Source organism: Trachurus trachurus (genome assembly GCF_905171665.1).
Source record: "Trachurus trachurus genome assembly, chromosome: 6".
NCBI classification, from domain to species: domain Eukaryota; kingdom Metazoa; phylum Chordata; class Actinopteri; order Carangiformes; family Carangidae; genus Trachurus; species Trachurus trachurus.
Window position 1 is genome coordinate 23,872,324 of NC_139897.1, and position 20,340 is coordinate 23,892,663.

The 20,340-nt window shown below is 44.0% G+C and overlaps 1 protein-coding gene across 1 annotated transcript; it reads left to right on the top strand.

Annotated features, from left to right (window-relative positions):
• The first annotated feature begins 336 nt into the window (after positions 1-336).
• Positions 337-19,969, top strand: nup205 (nucleoporin 205). Its single transcript, XM_083973602.1, has 42 exons — positions 337-375; positions 1,544-1,686; positions 1,868-2,039; positions 2,273-2,417; positions 2,538-2,697; positions 2,798-3,026; positions 3,594-3,758; positions 3,866-4,041; positions 5,599-5,715; positions 5,811-5,948; positions 6,074-6,224; positions 6,450-6,655; positions 7,306-7,488; positions 7,685-7,735; positions 8,118-8,327; positions 8,449-8,686; positions 8,794-8,983; positions 10,273-10,393; positions 10,491-10,572; positions 10,752-10,916; positions 11,539-11,663; positions 11,795-11,909; positions 12,239-12,388; positions 12,527-12,601; positions 12,734-12,891; positions 13,004-13,084; positions 13,718-13,909; positions 14,113-14,314; positions 14,411-14,509; positions 14,646-14,794; positions 15,288-15,479; positions 15,577-15,698; positions 16,082-16,214; positions 16,340-16,466; positions 16,578-16,651; positions 16,783-16,911; positions 17,154-17,280; positions 18,271-18,443; positions 18,569-18,698; positions 18,883-19,011; positions 19,293-19,369; positions 19,537-19,969. Exons 1-42 carry the CDS (start codon positions 348-350, stop codon positions 19,687-19,689), a joined length of 5,982 nt encoding a protein of 1,993 aa, XP_083829728.1. The 5' UTR covers positions 337-347; the 3' UTR covers positions 19,690-19,969.
• Positions 19,970-20,340: the final 371 nt, after the last annotated feature.

Consider the following 20,340-nt stretch of genomic DNA (forward strand, 5'->3'; position numbering starts at 1 on the left):
ATAGGAAATTGTAATTAAATGGATACATTGATAAGTAATTATCGATAAAAACCAATCGGGAAGCCCGTTTAAATGACTAATTGAGTTAATTTGCGCTTGCGAACTACATTTCCCATCGGGCTACACGTTGCTACGACTTGAGGACCCCGCCTGTCTAAATGTACACAATTACCGCAATGTTTAAAATACCTAACTGACTTCATTAACCTGAATACGAGTTCAGTTTTGGGTAATACATTTCTTTTGTTCGGAAAAATATACAAAATTGCGATTTAAGATTTGATTATTTTAAATTTGACACTGGCACCGGCCCAGACTCTTCTGTCCAGTTTTCCGAGCAGTGTATCATGGCGGCACAGATGGCGGTAAATTCGGGTATGAACTATATTTCTTTCATTAAATGACTGAATTGTGTGTGATTTCTAGTCGTTGTTAACAGTTGTTGTTTCCACGACAAGCACGTACATGTTTGGGTTTTAGAGCCAGTTTTACGCCCATGTCTTGTTTTGACCACATGGTGATGGATCCGTCAAGTTCAGTGCAGCTTAGCTTAGCATAGCCTAGCTTGCAAGTAAAACGTTTGGCAAGCTAACATGCATTCAAACAAGCACCAGGTTGGGCGAACACGTTGATACTTTTAATCCGTAACTTGTCACAGTAAAGCTAAAGCAGCAACCTCCAGGTGTACAGCACCAACTCTTCGTATAGTGTGCAGACAGCCCGGTTTGCTTATACTCGGAAACAAAACTGAAACAAACTGATTTGAAAGAAGTGTAACTTGTAACTCAAAGACATGTTTAGCATCAAGTTACTGCACTTGTTGGGGTTTGTTTTTGCTTGTGTTAACCTCTAACTTAATGACAAGCGGCTTCAATTAAGCCTTTGATTTGTTATAGTCCTGTCAGTCGATTACAAGTTAAGTTGCTCGTGTTTGTTTGGACCTGATAGGTATTTGCTATACCTTCTTGGGGCTTTGTTGACAATAATATGACAACCAATGATTACAAAATGTAACCGAATAAGGAAGTTGAAACTACGATACATAAAGTTACGCCATAGATCAGTCCAATAAATAATTGTATTTAAGTCACATGTATTGTCAGATGTTTTCATCACATGTTCATTCAGTCTACTCTTTATGAAAAGCAATAACGTGTGAATGCGTTTAGACCACACCTGTGCTATTGTTGGAAACTAAAGGAGGTTCACTTCATGAAATCAGTTTTTTTTTACTATCCCATTATTGTAGATAGGATAATTAAGACAGAATGTAACCGAATAAGGAACTTGAAACTACATATAAAGTAAATTAGGCATATATCAGTCCAATGTGTTATATTATATTAAAATAACATCATGTATTGTCAAATGTTTTTAATCACATGGTCATTCAATCTTTATGAAAAGCAGTAACATGTTATTGCATTTAGATCACATCTGTGCTAATTGTTGAGTGTGTAAGAAATTATTCAGTCAAAGTATATTGCTGGAGGTAAAAAAATGCATAGCAGAACAGTTGAAACCTGTTTTTATTTCCACCCAGGCGCCAGTCTGTGGGGGCCGCTGAAGGAGCTGTGGGAGACGGTGGACGGGGCTGTGCTGAGGAGACAGCCGGAGAGCGTCCACCTCTTGGATCTGCAGTTAAAGAAACACAAACCACACTTTTTATCGCTCTTTAAAAACCCGGTGAGATTCTGTCACAACCTCAATAATTATTATGATTTCAAATTGTGGACGATAAATAACATCTCCAGTGTGATCTACAACTTACTTGGTGCATTGTTGATAATTCAGTTTTTTTGTGAAGGGCGATATAAAGTCTTTATCACTGTAATATAAATAACCTCTGTCATTTCATTATTTTTAGCCAAAGAGTGCAGAGCAGAGAGAGAAGGTGCGTAAAGCCAGCACAGAAGGCATCGCCATCCAGGGTCAACAGGGGTCTCGGCTCCTTCCAGAGCAGCTTCTGACAGAAGCCTTCATCCTCAGTGACTTGTTTGATATCGGAGAGTTGGCAGCTTTGGAGCTTCTCTTGGCAGGTGAAGTGAATTTAGGAAAAAAGCACAACTTTATTGAGGAAATGTAGTAAATGTGCTGACCCTCTGTTACAGTGTATTGACATAGAACTGGCTTCAGTTCAATATCATTATTACTTAGTTTTATGTTTGTCCTGATAAAATCCTTGAGTTCTGCATGAATTGCTGTCAAACTGGTGTTGGCATTTAAAGCTAAAGTAAATGCCAAGTTAAGTATCAAATGTGTCTTCCTGTAGGTGAGCAGCAGCAGCCGCATTTTCCAGGTCTGACGCGAGGACTTGTAGGTGTACTTCTCTACTGGGATGGCAAACTTTGTGTGGCCAACTCCCTGCGCACACTCATCCAGTCACGCCATGGAAAGACCTTCACCCTGGATCTGAGGTAATAATGTTACCTAAAGTAGCTTATTCCACAAGTGACTCTAAAAAACCCATGTGGTGAGCATATTCTTGTCTTTAACTGTCATTGTTGACCTGCGTTGTCATTTGTTTTCTCACTTAGCGGAGAGCTGGTGGCTTTGACGACACGTTTTACAGATGAACTGATGAATCAGGGTTTGACCAAACGCCTCCTGACCTTGGTGTCAGAGATCAGCGTCACACGCGAGTTTGAACGGCTGCAGAAGGAGCGAGGCCTGGGTAACGAGAAGCACAGGAAAGAGGTAGGAGTAAAGTCTTTTTGTGTTTAATTTGGAACAGATTTATCTCCTCGTTTGAGAAGAGATGAATATGGACATCATTAACTTCCTCTCTTGTTTCCAGGTTTCTGACCTCATCCGAGAATGCCGCCAGGCCCTGGCCGACAGCCTGTTCTCATGGACCTGCCAGTCGCCCCTGTCTAAAGATGACACGCTGGCTCTCATTGGCCACCTGGAGACAGTGACGGCTCAAGCCGATGGCTCCTTGGACAGTGTGAACCTGGCTCTGGTCATGTCACTGCTCTACTGTCTCGATGTCAGCTTTGTAGAACAAGGGACTGAAGATAGAGAAGGTGAGAACACGTTAAATACACGTTTTCAGTTTCTACTTTCATCATTTAAAGAGGGACTATGCAAATCTGGTCGCTTTTCCGCTTTTTTTCTAACCCAACGAAGCTGGCGAAAAAGCAATACATGGAGCAGTGATTGAATAATGTTATATAACATAAACGATGTTACGACGTGTATATGTGTAGTCTTAACTGTCATAAACAAAAGATTACGGGTTAGGGAACATGTTTGTGTCGCGGTGCGCAGAGCCGAGAGCTGGGACACCGGGCCGGCGGCCAGGTACTACACTGATGTTGCCAGTTTGGTTTTCAGCCATGAGACGCCAGGTGGAAGGCAGAGAGCCTTCGTTGTCACTCGTAACAAGTCACAAGTCATGTAGATAATGATCACAATTACTCCAGAGCTTTTAAATTAAGGTAAAAATGTAGCATAGCCACCTGAAAAAACCCTGCTTAGTTCCTCTTTAAATCCACTGATAACTTTACTACTTGTAACTATGTAAAACATTGTTCTTAGTTGAAATGTTTTGCTTTCACAGCCATTGAGGGATTGTGTCTTTGTTCTTTTAGATCTGCTCCAGGCGCTGCCACTGCTGACGGAGAGGCAGTATGTATCTGCAGTGCACAGTCGTCTGATGGACGGCCAGCCGTGGAAGCTTCCAGGCCTGCAGGCTGTGTGTCGGCTGGCCTGGGCTCTGTCTCTCAGGGTCCTTTCCCAGCTACCACAGGGCTCTGGTAAGTCCTCCTGTTCCTGAGACACGCATTAAATGTGGCTTACATGCAGGAATATGAGCTTCAAAGTAAATGTGATGTATTTGTTTGTTTGTGTGTGTGTTGTGCAGCTCTGGTTGAGTTCACTGAGGCCGATGAGGCTCTGGCTGACCAGGCTCTGTTGGGAGACGTCTTCCTGTTCATGAAGGAGGGGATGCTGGGATGTGACAGTTTCGGCCAGGAAGAGTTCTACATCCGCCGCCTCCATTCACTCATCACAGACTTCTTGGCGCTCATGCCAATGAAGGTAAGAGATCCCAGAGGTGTCCACCGCTGTAACCTCTCCTGGAGAAGACTGGTGTGTGTGTGTGTGTGGATATCGTGTTATCTGTGTTTCCCCTACTGTTCGGCCCGCCCCGCCTGCACGGGCCCCCGTCCCCCTTGAAAAACGGGACATCTAGGAGCCAATCGCGGTCAAAGCGAACCTGTTGGTCTGATCAAACTGTTGGAGCGCTCCACCTGAAACACCCAAACTGCCCAAGCAACCAAATGGCGCTATTCGCACTCTGCCATCTGATTTTTAAATACCAGCGCTCACGCCGGGTACACACCGGGCGAGGAAGCGCCGCGAATAACCGAGAAGCGCCGAGAACCACATCAGATTCACCGCGGCGTGCACCTCCGTGACCGGCTCGTGCCCTGCAGCAGTCGTTTTGGCGTCTGGTCTATTTTGTGCCCGAGCCGCGAGCGACCGCATCAAGCCGGGCAGGAAGTCACGAGAGAATCCGAGGTGTACTGCGAAGCCAGTTTAGTGGGTTAGCGAGGTATGTTGAGTCTAAAAAGCCAGGCTCTCCTGTACTGCAAAGATGGCTCTCTTTTAACTCGGCTAGATCACCATAACTTATGGTCCCGACCAGGTTATGTTCAGAGTTTAATCATAAAACTGTCGATAAAAGCACTGCTGTTTCACTATTTAACTCATTTTCAGCTGGCGTCAGCTTTACTTTGAAAGTCCAGTGGAGCTGGATCAGAACGGAGCGTTGGTACGGAGGGAGAGATCAGCTGATCCGCTGCTGTTTACTTTCTCTCTGAGCGTCTCCGCCGAGAGTTGTCTCCGCCTCCTCACCCGTTGAGCTGAGCGTCAGGAGCTCATCATAGCCTATATCTTATTTTTTATACAGTCAGTCACCACTGAAAGAGTTGTCCACTCACAGCAGGACAGATGGATAATCGGTAAAGTTAATAATTTCACTTGATGAATATCAATTTCGATGTTTTGCCTGTTATATTACAGTGTTGCCCAAACACAAATCTTGATTAAGTCTTTGTTGTCTTTGTACAGAGACAATATGAGATTTGCTTGTAGCCACAGCACATAAAAAACCCACTATTTTCATACGCACACAATAAAACACACACTCGTATTCTATAATTTAGATCAGTGAAATATATGAAACAATATAAAATACAATTTAAAATAACTTGTTGCTCTAGTTTACTTAATTTAAATGAATAAAGCTTCATATTTAAAAGTAGCGCAAGCTGTCAGAAATTAACAGCCTCCTCTCTTGCATATTTGGCCGGGACTTGAGGTTTTGTTCAGCTGCATCATGAACACAAAGCCTGGCCATGTCGAGCCTCCTTCGCAGTACAGGCCTCCGCTCAATTTTCAGACCCTTTTCAAAATAAAACACCGCGATTAACAAATACTAGAGGCCAATGTGTGTGTTTGTAGCCTATTTGTGTTTATTTAATCCAAACAGAGACTCATCCACCCCCCCCCAAGACAAAGACTTTGGCAGGATGTGTTTTTTGAATGTATTTTGCATCCTGATTAAATGAATGAATTATGCTGTCATTGCAGGTGAAACAGCTTCGTAACCGCGCTGACGAAGACGCCCGCCTGGTGCACATGTCCTTACAGATGGACAGTGAGCTTCCATCATCTTTGCGCAAGGACTTAGACCACCTCATGATCCTCGTCAGTCTTCATTTCTCTACACACGCAGACACATTTCAGCTTATGTCACCATTACAAGGTTTTAACTGATATGACTTTGGTTTTTTTTTTTTCAGATAGGGGAGTTTTACAGTAAGGACCATTTTGGGCTGGAGCTGGGTCTGGAGTTCTGGTGTCCCACAGAGTCTCTTCAACACACGTCCCTGCAGGGATCCTACCTGGGGATGGCGCTGCAAAGGCCTCCACATAAACAGGCAAGGACCATATATTCTGATTGGTGGTTGCACAAAACATCTGATTCTCAAAATGCCAGGATTTGTTGTTGTGAAAGGAATAAAAAAAAAAAGATTTTGAAAGTTGTTTTTTCAAAATTGCGCAGGTGGTTCTGTCCAAGTTTGTGCGTCAGATGGGAGACCTCCTGCCCTCCACCCTTTATATGTCCTATCTGCGTATGCTGAAAGGCCTCGCCAACGGTCCTCAGTGTGCTCACTACTGCTTCAGCCTGCTGAAAACCAACGGAGCCACACACAGTAAGCGCAGATTGTTGCTACACCACGAGAAATTATGAATATGTTTTTGTCCAGACTGATGACAGAAATTAAAAACACTAATCATTTGAAGTGCCTTGGGGAAGTACTAATGATGGCAGGAACTTAAAAATGCTAATTACTTTATCTTCACATTTAGGAAAAGCCTGTAGTTTTAGTTTGTTAATATTCAGATGAACACCAGCTAACGTGATGCACATGTTGCAGGTGACAACATTCAGGGAGTCTCTGGCAGCCCGGTGTCTTGGGAACATTTCTTCCACTCCCTCATGCTCTACCATGAGAACCTGAGACGAGACCTCCCAAATCCAGACGCCGCACACTACCGCCACCCGCCACTGAGGGGCATCACCCAGAGGGAGCTGGAAGGACTCACCTCATTCCTGCAGCTACTTACCACCATCATCACATGGGTATGGAACAACTATCCCCTCAAGGATGGACATACTTTATGTGCTCTTATTATATACCGTAGGATAATTAAACAATATTAAAGGGATAGTTCAACATTTTGAATGGGATTTCTTGGTTTCCCTCATCAAACTCATCAAATACACGATCCAACGACTCCAAAACGCTCTGGTGGACAAGTTGTGACCTGCACATTCACCACGCTATGAGATAATAACAGAACGTTACGAGACGGAGTTGTTTTAGAGGTGAATTCATGCAAAACCACTGATGCGCGTTCCCGTCAGTGGCAGTTCTTCAGCAAGCAGTCTCTGCATTTACCTTGAAAACAACTCCGCCTCGTAATGTTCCGTTATTATTTCAATAGCGTGGTGAATGTGCAGGTCACAACTTGTCCACGAGAGCGTTTTGGAGTTGTTGGATTGTGTATTTGAAACCAAGAAATCCCAATAGCCACTGACAATTAAAGGTAACAAACCTACTCCTAAAACTATAGGGATTGTGGGAATATGCCAATTTGCCAAAATGTTGAACAATCCCTTTTAAGATTGAGATTAATATGTGACCACTTTGTGTTTAGGAAAATTCAGTAAATTGTGTATCTTACCTGTATTTTTTGTGTGTGATGATTTTTTGTTGTCTTTGTCCCTAGAGTGAAAATGCTCGGTTGGCGTTGTGCGAGCATCCCCAGTGGACCCCAGTCGTGGTGATGCTGGGTTTGCTACAGTGCAGCGTTCCTCCAGTCCTCAAGGCCGAGGTCCTGCTCTGCCTGGCTGCCTTCGGGAAGTCGCCAGAGATCGCTGCTTCGCTCTGGCAGTCGCTGGAGTACACACAGGTTAGCCTTTAAAAACAGATTCATATTGTTCTTGTGACAGTCTTGTTGAGTACTTTTCAACTTCTATAAATGTTAGAAGTGTGTGATCCCTTTTCTTGCTCTTGTCTAAATCACTGTTTTTACATGGTTTTGAGTTTTGCAGCTTCTGTTGCTGTTTTGTTTTTGTAAAGCTTTGTAACTTGTTTTTCTGCCACAGATCCTCCAGACTGTTCGAGCCCCAGGACAGAGGCAGGCAGCTGGAATCGAGGTGCGTGTGTGTGAGCATGTGAAACTGGATTCTTCCTTACACAACCCAGTTTGTAACTGTCAGTCTCTTCCTATCAGTTGCAAGACAGGAAAAGAAGAAGCTTCATCATTAGTTGGTAAAAGAGACAAATTAGACCACCCAGGGGTGCCAAGATTGTTTTTAATTTGTGTGCAACAAGACAACAATTAACTTATGGCCAGAGGGAGAGACTTGCATCCTGTTGTGAAACAAAATAATGCAGAACTTACTTGTCTCAAGGGTTTTATGTTGCGGCAAAAAATAATCAGTGTGTGTTTTCTCTGAGGGAAAATCTGTGGAAAAACCTGTAAAGAGATTTACATTCATGGCGACAAGGTTTCTGATTTGCTTTCTGGCCTGGCAGGTGGAGCTGAACGAGATCGAGTCGAGCTGTGAGGAGTACCCTCTGACGCGCGGCTTCTGCCATCTAATCAGCACGCTGGTCGAGAGCAGCATGCCCATTAATCTGGGGGCCGGCCTCCGTGTGCCGGGCTTCCAGCCCTACCTGAACTTCTTGCGCGACTCGGTGTTCCTCCCCTTCCCCACCAGAGCATATCGGCACCCAGCTGAGAAGGTAAAGTGCTTCTCCCGTCTCTTTACAAGCTGCAGGCATATAACTGTGTTTTCTTTTCGCCGCACATGCATAATATATTCATTTGCGTTAAGCCTCGTTTCCCCCTTTGCCGTCTCTTCAGTGGGAGGTGGCCGACTCGGTCCTGGAGGTGTTCCACAAGCTGCTGCGGGACTACGAGCCCCTGCCCTCAGACTTTGTCCAGGAGATGGTGGAGTTGCAGGGCGAGCAGCTCCCGGCCCACAAACCTCCCGGCCACAGCATCATGTTCCATCTGCTCAACGACTCGCCCATGCTGGCGCTCTGCCTCAGCCTGCTGGAGGAGGGCGTTCGCCAGCTGGACACTTATGCACCCTTCCCTGGTGAGAGGACATACGCTGCTGTTGTTAGAGGAAACAGAGATAGCCTGTGTGTGTGTGTATGTGTGTGTTTGTTTCTGTTGACATGCTCTATTACTACCGCCCTACAGGTAAGAAGCACTTGGAGTCAGCAGTACTGCACTGCCTGTGCCTGCTGGACCTGGCCCTGCAGAAGGAGGTGGTGTTCATGGATCTCCTCCGGGAGAGTCAGGCCTCCCTGCTGGTTTCCCCCCTGGAGCAGCTCCTCCAAGGTGTCAGTCCACAAACCAGAAGGGCCGATCACATAGTCAGCATTGCGAGGTAAACAAATCCTGATGACGAGTGCAAACTGTGGTTGTTATTATGGTCGAGTCAGTTCTTGTTCATTATGTCTGTCTTCCCCACATCTGTCGACTCTCCTAGTTTATTGCTTTGGCGTTGGTTGTTCTACTCCTAGAGGGATGGATAGTAGGGCTGTCAGAACGAACTTCGCTATTGAACAGAATTCAAATTATTTTAAAAATGAGAACATTCGAGGGTGGAAACTGACGTTCGGACGTGTGCCGACCGCAATGACGCAAATTAATGTTGTGTGTCGCGATTTCGGGGTTACAAACATGTTGATAAAACAAACAATTTTGTTATTGTTGTGTGCGACGTAGAGCTGCAGCTTCAAATTTACGATCTGAGTTTTTTTAATTGCCCGTTTATTCGGCTGGGGCGGTGCGCCTACATGTTTCCACTACACGCACACCTTCTTTTTTTCTTTTTTTTAATTAATCTATCCGTCGCACCATTACTTATAATATTTGATTTCCCTTCTTGAAGTTTTATATGGAGTTGGTAAAACTTAAGTGTGTTGCAAATGGTACATAACAGATTTGGTTAGAATGTGGGATGGCTGGTAGGATAATGAGCTAAAAAAAAATTGAACATTTAACTAGGGATGCACATAATTAACCGTTTAACCGATAACAAGAACTTTGACCGATTAATACTATCGGTTATTTATTTATTTTATTATGTCGTCAACTCATGGGGGCGTGTCGACACGTGCAGAATTCACGTGCCTTCAGTCATATTTCGCAGCAAAAAGTTACACAGGAGGACTGACAGTGTGCAGCAGTCCCCATGAAGGAAGGTCAGACAATAAATGTAGCCTACACGGACATAGATGTGAATCACCTGTAACAACGGCGCTGGAAAAAAAAAAAAAAAGGAGGACGAGGACGTCGCTGCTCTCCAGCCTGTTCACCTGCAGCTCTCCTGCAGCTCCACAGAGGAGCTGTCAGAGGAGCTCTGCTGTTCCTTCAGCCTGGTGTTTGGCTGCACTTTGTATAAAAACAGTTCTACATTGGACCTCCAGAGCGCGATCAGCTAAGACAGAGCGCACTGATCAGCTGTCCTAATCTTATCGGTTAACGGTTAATAATCGGTTAACGAGCGTCGGTTATCGGTCAGAAAAAAAATTCAAAATGTGCATTCCTACATTTAACATAAGAAGCATTAGAAATTAAAATCTGGTTTGGAGGGAAGATTTTACAGCCCTAATGAATAGTCAGTCTGAGAATGTGTGTAACTCAAGTGAGGAACATGTTTGTCCCCTGCAGGTATCTGTACCACAGCAGCTCCAACCCAGAGGCCGCTTTCCAAAGTGCCAAGATACTGCGTCGTATCGCCAACTACCCCAACATCCAGATGAGGCTGGTGGGAGACTTCACACACGACCAGGTATGTTATAAATATAGCCACATTCACAGCAGTGCAGTGATGTGATGTGCTGTGCTGTGGTGTGAACTCAAGCACAATCTCTGTCTTTGTCCCTCAGGCAGTGAGTGACAAACTGATGGCAGGCTTTGTGGAGTGTCTAGACAATGAAGAGGCAGAGGAAGGGACAGAGAAAGAAGATGGTGAGAGAGACATTCCTTATCTGTTCATTGTTGTGTGAAAACCTTTTGATGAGCCTTAAAATTGTACCGTTCTCTGGATTTCATTTAATTTCTCCCCTTTTTGATATTCTAAAAGCTTAAGCTGTGAAAATGATGTCACTCAAACTCAGCCTCCCCATTTGCCTTGAATCTGTTTGTAGACTCGGAGCAACAAAAGAAGGTGGCGAGAATCCGACATGAAACCCAGATCCATATTCTGAACCTGCTCATCACCTCCTTGGATCTGAAGACGCCAAATCTGGCTCTGTACCTCCTGGGCTACGAAGTGAAGAAGCCAGTGTCGTCCACCAACCTCCAGGACCCAGGTCAGACCTCACCCTCTGCCACTGAGGGGTTTGATTTTCATCGCTGTGGTGATTTTGCAATATACACTACTCACAAAAAGTTAGGGATGTTTGGCTTTTGGATTAAATTTCAGAATGCACCTAAAATGCACTATAACCTTTACAGGGGACCTTCTCTAAACTTTTGAATGCACATGTCCAATTGTTCAATGTTTCAGTACTTATTGAGTAACATGCTGTTCTCTAACAAGGTGATTAACCACAAACATCACCACTACATGTTCTGGTTCAATGACAATTTGTATACAGTCCTCTTCTCTGTCCCTCTCCTCTCCATGATGTTCAAATGTTGACGTCATGAGACCAAGACAACAATTTGATCAAATTGATCAAGTTATTGAGACATTGAGATTTTTGTTGTGCTATAGCCACCACTGTTGTTAGCTTTTGTTTGAGATAAAGAAATTACCATTGCATCCTTCCACTTAAAAGGCTTTCATGATAGAATATTTCTGTAGCATGAACTTTTTATAGGGATATTCTTGCCAAATATCCCTAACTAAACTGAGTAGTGTATGTTTGGGTGTGGGACGGATGACTTACGTGTTTCCTGTTTGTTCTTTTTGGACTTTCTGTGCTGCAGGTGTGTTGGGATGTCCTCGGAGCTGCCTGCACGCCATCCTGAGTCTGCTGCAGAGAGGCACTGAGAAGAGATCAGGACCTGTACTCACACAACAGGCGCCTCACCTGGCCGAACTCTGCTACCAGGTACGCCTCACAAAACTCACCGTGACATGAAAATAAACAGTTCAGAGGTTGAATATATGTGTAGTTTCAATCTTTTTTTGTTTGATAATTCGATTTTTCCCTGTGTTTCTATCATCGTCTCCCTCTCACAGGTGATCTACCAGCTGTGCGCCTGCCCAGACACATCTGGACCCACCATGCGCTATCTGAGGACCAGCCAGGACTTCCTTTTCTCTCACCTGCAGCACCTGCCTTTCATCCTGTCCAGTGAGTACAGGACCTTGGTGATAAAATATTTAATGACAAAAGCATCCAAAACGTGATGAAGGAAAAACGTGAAACACAGGAGAGGACACAGGAAGTAGGAGAAGAGGAAATGTAGAAACAATTAAATGAAATTATAGGTTGCATTGTGTTCCTGCAGAGAGGAAACCATGAATGGAAAAATTGCATCCCAGAGATACAAATATAGAAACAAAAACAAAGGAAGGAAACAACAGCAGCAACGATAGCCCCATATTAACATACATTAAAATGCACTGACAGTAATTGCGGCCTGTTTTAATTGCTTTAACTCTTCTTCACCCACCCCTCAGCAAACCAGATCGCCGCCCTCTCCCAGATGTCTTGGCTCATGAAAACAGCTGCTATCGAGCTCAGAGTGACCTCACTGAACCGCCAGCGTTCACACACACAGCGCCTCGTCAGCCTCCTGCTGGACGACCAGCCACACACTCAGCATACAGGTATGGGATAAGAGTAGGCCTTTGGATACTTGTATGCATACTCATGCATGTACAGAAATAATTTCCATACACTATTTGATTGAGTATCTCTCTAAACTTCAATGAATGAACTGTAAAACTTAAAACTACTACTTTCAGCTGATGGGGAGTCGGGCATGGAGGAAGAAACCAGATCTGTCAGTGGTTTTCTGCATTTTGACACAGTTTCTAAAGGTTAGTGGCGCTTTAGTGTATAAATCAAATATTAATAAGTTGTTTCTATCAGCTTTAATTTAAAGCTCTTCTACCTAAGGATGATTCCAGGTAGTTTTTTTTTTTTACTGTGACCTTGTTTGTTGCCATCAGTGCGGAGGAAGTTGCTGAGTGTGCTGGACGCCATCGATTTCAGTCAGGACATGCCTGAGCTGCTGCAGCTGGACTTCTTCGAGCGCACCCAAATAGAGCAGGTCATCTCCAACTGTGAGCACGTCAACGAGCAAGGACACACTGTGTGCAATGTGAAGGTGGGTTTCTAGGCTGAGCGTCTTTTCTTCTCTTTCTAATTCGTGTTGTTTTCTAACATTTTTTATTTAATAAATAGACATAATATCCACATATTGTACATTTTCTTTACAGTTGCTTCACAGAGTGCTGGTTGCTGAGGTGAATGCACTGCAAGGAATGGCAGCCATTGGACAGAGGCCCCTGTTAATGGAGGTGAGTTCATTTGAACTGCCAGGACTTAATGTGTTTTAACATTAAAGGGATAGTTCAACATTTTGTCCAAAATGTTCTTGTGGACAAGTTGTGACCTGCACATTCACCACGCTATGAGATAATGACAGGTCACAAGACAGAGTTGTTTTGGAGGTAAATTCATGCAAAACCGCTGATGCGCGTTTCCGTCGGGGGCAGTTTTTCGGCACGCAGTCTCTGTATTTGCCTCTAAAACAACTCTGTCTGGTAACGTTCTGTTATTATCTCATAGCGTGGTGAATGTGCAGGTCACAACTTGTCCCTTGAGAGCGTTTTGGAGTTGTTGGATTGTGTATTGATGAGTTTGATGAGGGAAACCAATAAATCCAATTAGCCTCCGTAGCGTAGCTCTGAGCAGCTCGCGGCTCTGCTCCGCCGTTCTAAAAATAGCTTGCACCGACAAATAAGGGTAACAAACCTACTGCTATGACTATAGGGATTATGGCAATGGTCCAATTTGCCAAAATGTTGAACTATCCCTTTAACAACATCATGGGAGCCACCATGCCCATCTGTAATGCTGTGAATTCTTTAAGAGTTAAACATTTTGGGGGCAGAAATGTTTGATTGTCATCTCTGGCTGTTTTCTTCCAGGAGGTGAACTCCATCCTGCAGCAGGTGGTGGAGCGTAACCGTGTCCGTCGAAGTCTGAGCGCCAAGCGACACGCGCTGCAGTCCTGGAGGAGCCTGGTGGAGACGCTGCTGACCGCCTGTCCCGCTGATCTCATACCAGCCGATGACAGACAGCTCATCATCAGAGACCTGCTGCTAGATCTGCACGATAAGGTCAGACACCGAAACTGTTTGGTAGCAGTTCATTAAAAGAGTTGACAAGGCACAGTGGAAATCCCTTGATAGTAACAGTTGTTCAAGGGTGTTGTGGCTTATTAGATTTTATAGTGAATAAATCAAAAAGTGTTTGACTCGCATACCTCATATCCAAGGATTGTTATATCAGCTGAACTAAAATGTCGTTCTTTGTTGTCCAGGTTTTATCTGAGGATGCTGCAGGAGAACTGATGCCCATCGTTGCTGGAGCAGTCTTCACTCTGACAGCCCACCTCAGCCAATCCGTGCTGTCTGAGCAGCAGCAGGGGTTGGGATTAGAAGCATCCTCCGGCTTCGCCTCCATCGCCAACTCCGCCCTGCATCTGATCCTCCGCAAGCTGCTGGATTTCATTCTTTGCACTGGTTAGTGATGAAATCTGTCGCTCATAAACTCTCAATGTCGATAAGATAAATCTTGGTTAGAATAGATTTTATAATGTTGTCTTTTTCCACTCTCAGGTGGTGGATACCAGCGTCTGCGTGCTCACCTGTACGGCTCTCTGCTGTACTACCTGCAAATCGCCCAGAAACCTGAAGAACCAGACACTCTGCAGACGGGTACGCTTTTAAATCACAATCCTATGTTGTGTATGAATATTAAAGGAGTAGAGTTTCACAGGTAAGCCTCTCTGTACCATTTATCTAAGATGTCTCTCTCTCTCTCTATCTCTCTCTCTCTCCATTTCTCCTCCAGCTGGGAAGGCAATGTGGGAGCGACTCACAGCCCCTGAAGATGGTTTCTCCAAACTACAGAGAGAGAACCTCGCTATTATTGAGAGTTATGGCAAATCTCTGATGGAGGTTGTGTGTAGAGACGCCTGTGACGGCCATGAAATTAGCAGGGTAAGAGCCAAACCATACACTTTTATATAATAATAATAATAATAATAATAATAATAACTTTCCATCAAAGTGCTTTACAGAGGTTGAGAACAGCAAAAAAGCACAAGCAATCACAAAAATATAAAGACCGTTACAATAAAAAAAATACAATGAAATAAAAACAATTAAGACAATTTTAAGAATTATAAACAATAGAGAAAAGATGTGTTTTATGTGATTTATGACTAATTTCTCTTTATTCATTCATATATTTATTGCAGACTCATGGTCCATTAGAAGGAAAGTACAATACAAAACAAAAAGACACAGATTACTAGAAATAATACTATAAAAAGTACAAATAATTTTAAAACCAATATTAAAAAGACGAATAAATCTGATTGACAAGAGCTGTGACACTGTTTATGCAGATCTATCAATCACACTGAAAACAAACACCTTAAATGTCTATTTTTATTATAAATGTTTAATTATTATCTCTTGGTATTGTCAGATGCTGGCCCTGGCCGTGCTGGACCGAATCCTGTCAATAGACCGTCAGAATCAGTGGCTGGTTTATATCTGCAACAGCGGCTACCTGCGCTCGCTGGTGGAGAGCCTGAGGCAGGACGACGCCGCCCTGCAGAGTCTGCTCACGCCTCAGCCGCCGCTCCTCAAACCGCTCTACATCTATGAGAGCAAGATGGTGAGGAAATATAAAAGAGAGATGAGCCATGTGTGTGTCTAGAAAAACCCTCTGTATGTGCAACATGATGGAACTTAACTTGTCTGTGTGTTTTCAGGCTCTGCTGACCCGTGTCGCTAAGACGGGCCAGGGAGCTGTGGAGCTGCTGCGCTGCGGACTGGTGGCACAGCTGATGGAGTGTCAGGTGTTTGACATGGTGCCTGACAGCGATGCACACAGGTAGGTGTCCAGACAGTGTTGGAAGCGCCACAAATTATCACCAGCTGACAGAAAAGTCGTGCAGTTTTGATGTAGTGGCTCTGCAGCCTTCCCTCAAAGATTTCAACCCTTTTTTTTTTTTGAGTAGCTCAGATCAAATCAAATCAAATGAACTTTATTTGTCCCGCAAGGGAAATTTGTCTTGGGCAAGTGGCGTCATAACAGCTGCTTTGTACATGCAATAAATACATACACTACAACAGTAACGAAGGCAAACATATCCAAGAAAAGAGAAAGAAAGAAAGTGCAGAGAATGCAATAAATAGTTTAAAATACTTATACTAGTTCAAATAAAAACATACTAAAAACTAAAAGATTTGTCTTTGTTCTCTTGTGCTCTACAGGGTGATGAGGGACCCGTCTGGCTTCATCCCCAGTCCTATGGACCGGTACAGGCAGATCCTCTTACCGACCTTGAGGCTCTTCCAAGTGATCCTGACCTCTACCACCATGAACCACCAGCAGGGAGCAGCGCAGGTCAGCACAGCACACGAGGCTGCTGCTTCTTGAAGACTTGTTTTCTCTCTCTCTCGCTGTTTTTTTTTTTTTTTTTTAATTTGCCCTTCCAAAAAATGAAAAAATGTGTGTATGTGTTTGTGTAGGTTCTCCAGTGGCTAATAGTCCACGCTGACACCATTCAGTCCCTGCTGCGCTGTCAGGAGCTCAGCATGGGAGCTTTGCAGGAGCTGTCTTTGCTCACTGGCATCATCAGTAAGACGGCTCTGCCAGGTATGAAGATAAGCACTTGCACAACAACTTCCATCCTTTCTGCTTTTATACTCTGTAAACCACATATGCACACAGCAAGTGGTGATGTTCATGTATTTCCTGGTCTCCCAGGTGCCCTTGAGATGGGTGGGGAGGTGCACAGCGCTGCTCTGATGGAGTTCCAGGGTCACATCAACAGATTCCAGGTTAGATAGTGTGACTTTAATACTTTTATCTTGTTCATGCCACTGCAACCTTATGTATCCTATAATGCTTATGCACCAGATTTTTTGTGTATTTATTGCACAGTTTAAATATTTTTTTGATCTTTTTGTAGCGTCAGTGTCTGTCCCTGCTGGGCTGTCTGGTGGGGAGCGAGCGGGAGAGGTTGCTAAAGCAGGCTGAGATCGCTGCTCCCGGAGACTCAGCAGAGCGACGAGAGGAGATGGAGGTGGCCATGCAACAGGTTTGACAAAAAAGTGCTTTATACATCGAGTGTGTGAGGTGTTTTCTCAAAGAACTGACTTGCTTATACAAGGAGGTCAGTTGCGCATTATATATTCCAGCTTGTCAAACAGTATAATCTGGCACCGAAGTGAATGTGTGTGTGTGTGTGTGTGTGTGTGTGCAGAGTCATATCCATAGTCATGATTATTCATCGGTTCTGGCCTGTCAGTAACCTGAGAGGGTTTTGTCCTCTGTGCCCAGGTGTGTGCTAACATCATGGAGTACTGCCAGACGCTGCTGCTGCAGAGCTCGGCCCAGGCTCAGTTCAGCATCTGCCTCTTCAGCCCGTCGGGCAGCGAGCCAGCTGGCAGGGACGGAGCACGAGCAGGTCAGTGATGGTCTGCCCACATTAACACCCTCTGTCCTCCCCGACAGAGAAAGGTTGGTCGTCTAATGCGATGAACTCCATCACTTTCTCTTTAACACTGTGGTGGGGAAATGTTTGTTTCCCTTTCTCAAAGGTGTTGCTGATTGTGGTGGTGGTTTGTGCTTTCGTGGTTTCCAGATTTTTTTAAATGGCTTCAAAGTAGGGCTGTCAGATCAAACTTTGCTATTCGAACAGAATTTGAATTATTTTCAAAATGAGAACAGAACACACACGAAGATGAAAACTGATGTTCGAATGTGTGCCTTCCACAACAACGCAAATTATCGCAGTGTATCGCGACGTTCGGGGTAATTAACATGTTGATAAAACAAAAAATTTAGTTGTACACGATGTAGAGCTGCAGCTTCAAATTTACGATTAGATTTTTTTTAAAATTGCCTGTTTATTCGGCTGGGGCGATGTGCACACATTCTTTTTTTCTTTTTTTCTTTTTATCGATCGATCCACGGACCACTACTTATAATATTTCGATTTCCCTTCTTGAAGTTTTATATTGAGTTGGTAAAACTTAAATGTGTTGCACATTTTATAGTTTTGGTATATGGAATGCCCTTTAGTGGACGCGGGACGTAATAATAAGCTGGTATAGGTGTATATAATGAGCTAAGAAAAAAAACAAAAAACACACACAAAAAATTTTAATATAATTTTGTATATTTAATATAAGAAGCATTAGAAATTTGAATCTGATTTGTGGGAAAGATTGACAGCCCAACTTCAAAGTTAACATCTTCAATCATCAATAGTGCTGATAGTACCTTCTCATTAAATATCATAGGAGACACAACAAATAAAATCAGTCATCAGTTAAGGTCGTCTTATTTGTTGATTAGCCTGATGGTCGCTGTGCATCTGATAAATCAGTGTTTGCTTTTTAGTTCATTAAGTAAAAGACTAAACTGTGACTCTCTATATATTTTCTTTTTACAGATCTTTCATCCACTGTGCCATCGGTGTCTTACTCCCGAGCGCCCAGCCTGGGTCTGGTCCTGTACCTGTTGAAAAACAGCGCTGCAGATTTCTTCAGGTTCCACCAGAGTCACAGACAGAGCCTCGGCAAGCTGCAGAGTCTGGATCAGCTGCCTCCCGAGGAGCTCAAGGAGGTAATGACGGCTCTTCTACACAAATTCAATCTGTCTCACAGGCAGTTTAGACAGTTTATGCATGTTATCGGCTTCAACGCGCTTTGTCCGTCCCGAGTTCTAAGCACAGACTTCCTCCTCTGTAGTTGTGCCAGGGGCTGGTGTCCGGCCCGGGAATGGTGGAGAAAATCTCATCGGTCCAGAGGAGCTTGTTGGCAAAGAGACGACTGGTCCAGCTCATCAACAACCGAGCCAAGCTGCTGGCCCTCTGCTCCTGTATCCTTTGGCCCCTCGCAGGCACAGTTGCAGTGACAGGACCAACACAGTCTGGCTGAATAAATGCTCCTACTCTTAGTGTCAAGCCACCACTAGAATTAAAAATCCACTAACATGGGTCATGAATAAGTTATTGTATGTTTCCCTCCTACTGTTAAAATGCCTTGACCTGCGTCTCTCTCAGATGTTATCGAGACATGTTTGTTTGTGTTGTGGCGCCATCTGGAGTACTACCTGTTGCACTGTACACCCACTGACCCCAAGGACTCCCTGATGCCGGGGGCCGGGCTGTTTAGATCACGCCTCGCAGATGGTAAGAAAAATATTTCACAGAGACTGAACACGCTCATATGAGCTGTGGACGGTTCATTTCACTTAAACACAGTTGCAGGAAGCATTTGAAAAACTAAAATAATGAGAATATAATGAAAAATGTTATTACATGCTAGATTTAACAAAGACAGCAGTGTTCAGATCTACTGCGAATTGCACCTGATAATCTATTGTTTCCATCCATGGCTGTAAAATAGAGGATATTTTGCTTCCTCTCTTTCTTTAAATTTTTTTTTAAAATCTCTTATTAATCTTCCACAGACTCATTTGGAGGGTTGCAGGCAAGTATCGGCCGTGGACTCAGTTTGTCCCGCGTCACCCAGCAAGACCTAGACCTGGTAAGACTGTGTACATGTTACACACTCATTAATATTTGTAGGCGTGCTCTCTCAAATATATTGTGTCAGTAACTGTTGTAACTCTTGACTTATGTATACAGTATCGCTTCACCTTCATTATTATTAATAATTCCCTCTGTGTTTGTGTCCTGGTTGTGTGCGTGCAGCTGAAGAGCGACATGGCTGCAGGCTTTGGAGAAGCTCTGCAGAGGAAGCTGCTGGATGTCGAGGGCTTGTACAGCCAAGTCCGCTCCCGATACACCTTCATCCAGGCCCTGGTCCGGAGGATCCGCGGTCTGCTCCGACAGCCCAAAAGCTGAGAGGGAGAGGGAGACACACTAACACAGACACTGGCCAAGACACAAATTTCCCTTTTCTTGCTCAATTGAAACCCTCTGCCTACCACTAAAGATGAGCAACAACCAGGAACCTACCATGAACTCAAGACTTTCTGTCAATTTGCGTATTTCAGGCGACATTACCCATTTTTACTGATCGGTTTCCTCTTTAGCATCGTACGATGTTAGCGCCATCACAACATGTGATACAATGTGTGTGAGTGTGTGTGACCAATCCTAATTAAGTTTGACAAATGACGTGCGAGGAGACACTTATGAAAATTTTACTTGTTGAAGAATTTGATATTCTTTTCTTTTTTTGTCTAATTTTTTTTTTCCTTTTGTGAAAATAAACATTTTCTATATCTGTTAAACACTTGTCTAGTTCATAAAGATCACAGAAAGTCACGTCGGTAATGATTAAGAGGGGACATTGTCTGATGACGCAGTTGGATGAGTCTGCAGATTGCATGATTAGAAAACTCTTTAGGGTCTCACTTCGTCACTTACGTCGTCTTCGGAGCGTCAGCCGCTTCTGACAAACTGCGACTACTGACCTATTTTTAGTCTCGTCTGTCTGCAGTGACTCATGCTGAATTATCTACTCATCAGGAGAAGCAAAACAAGGAACCA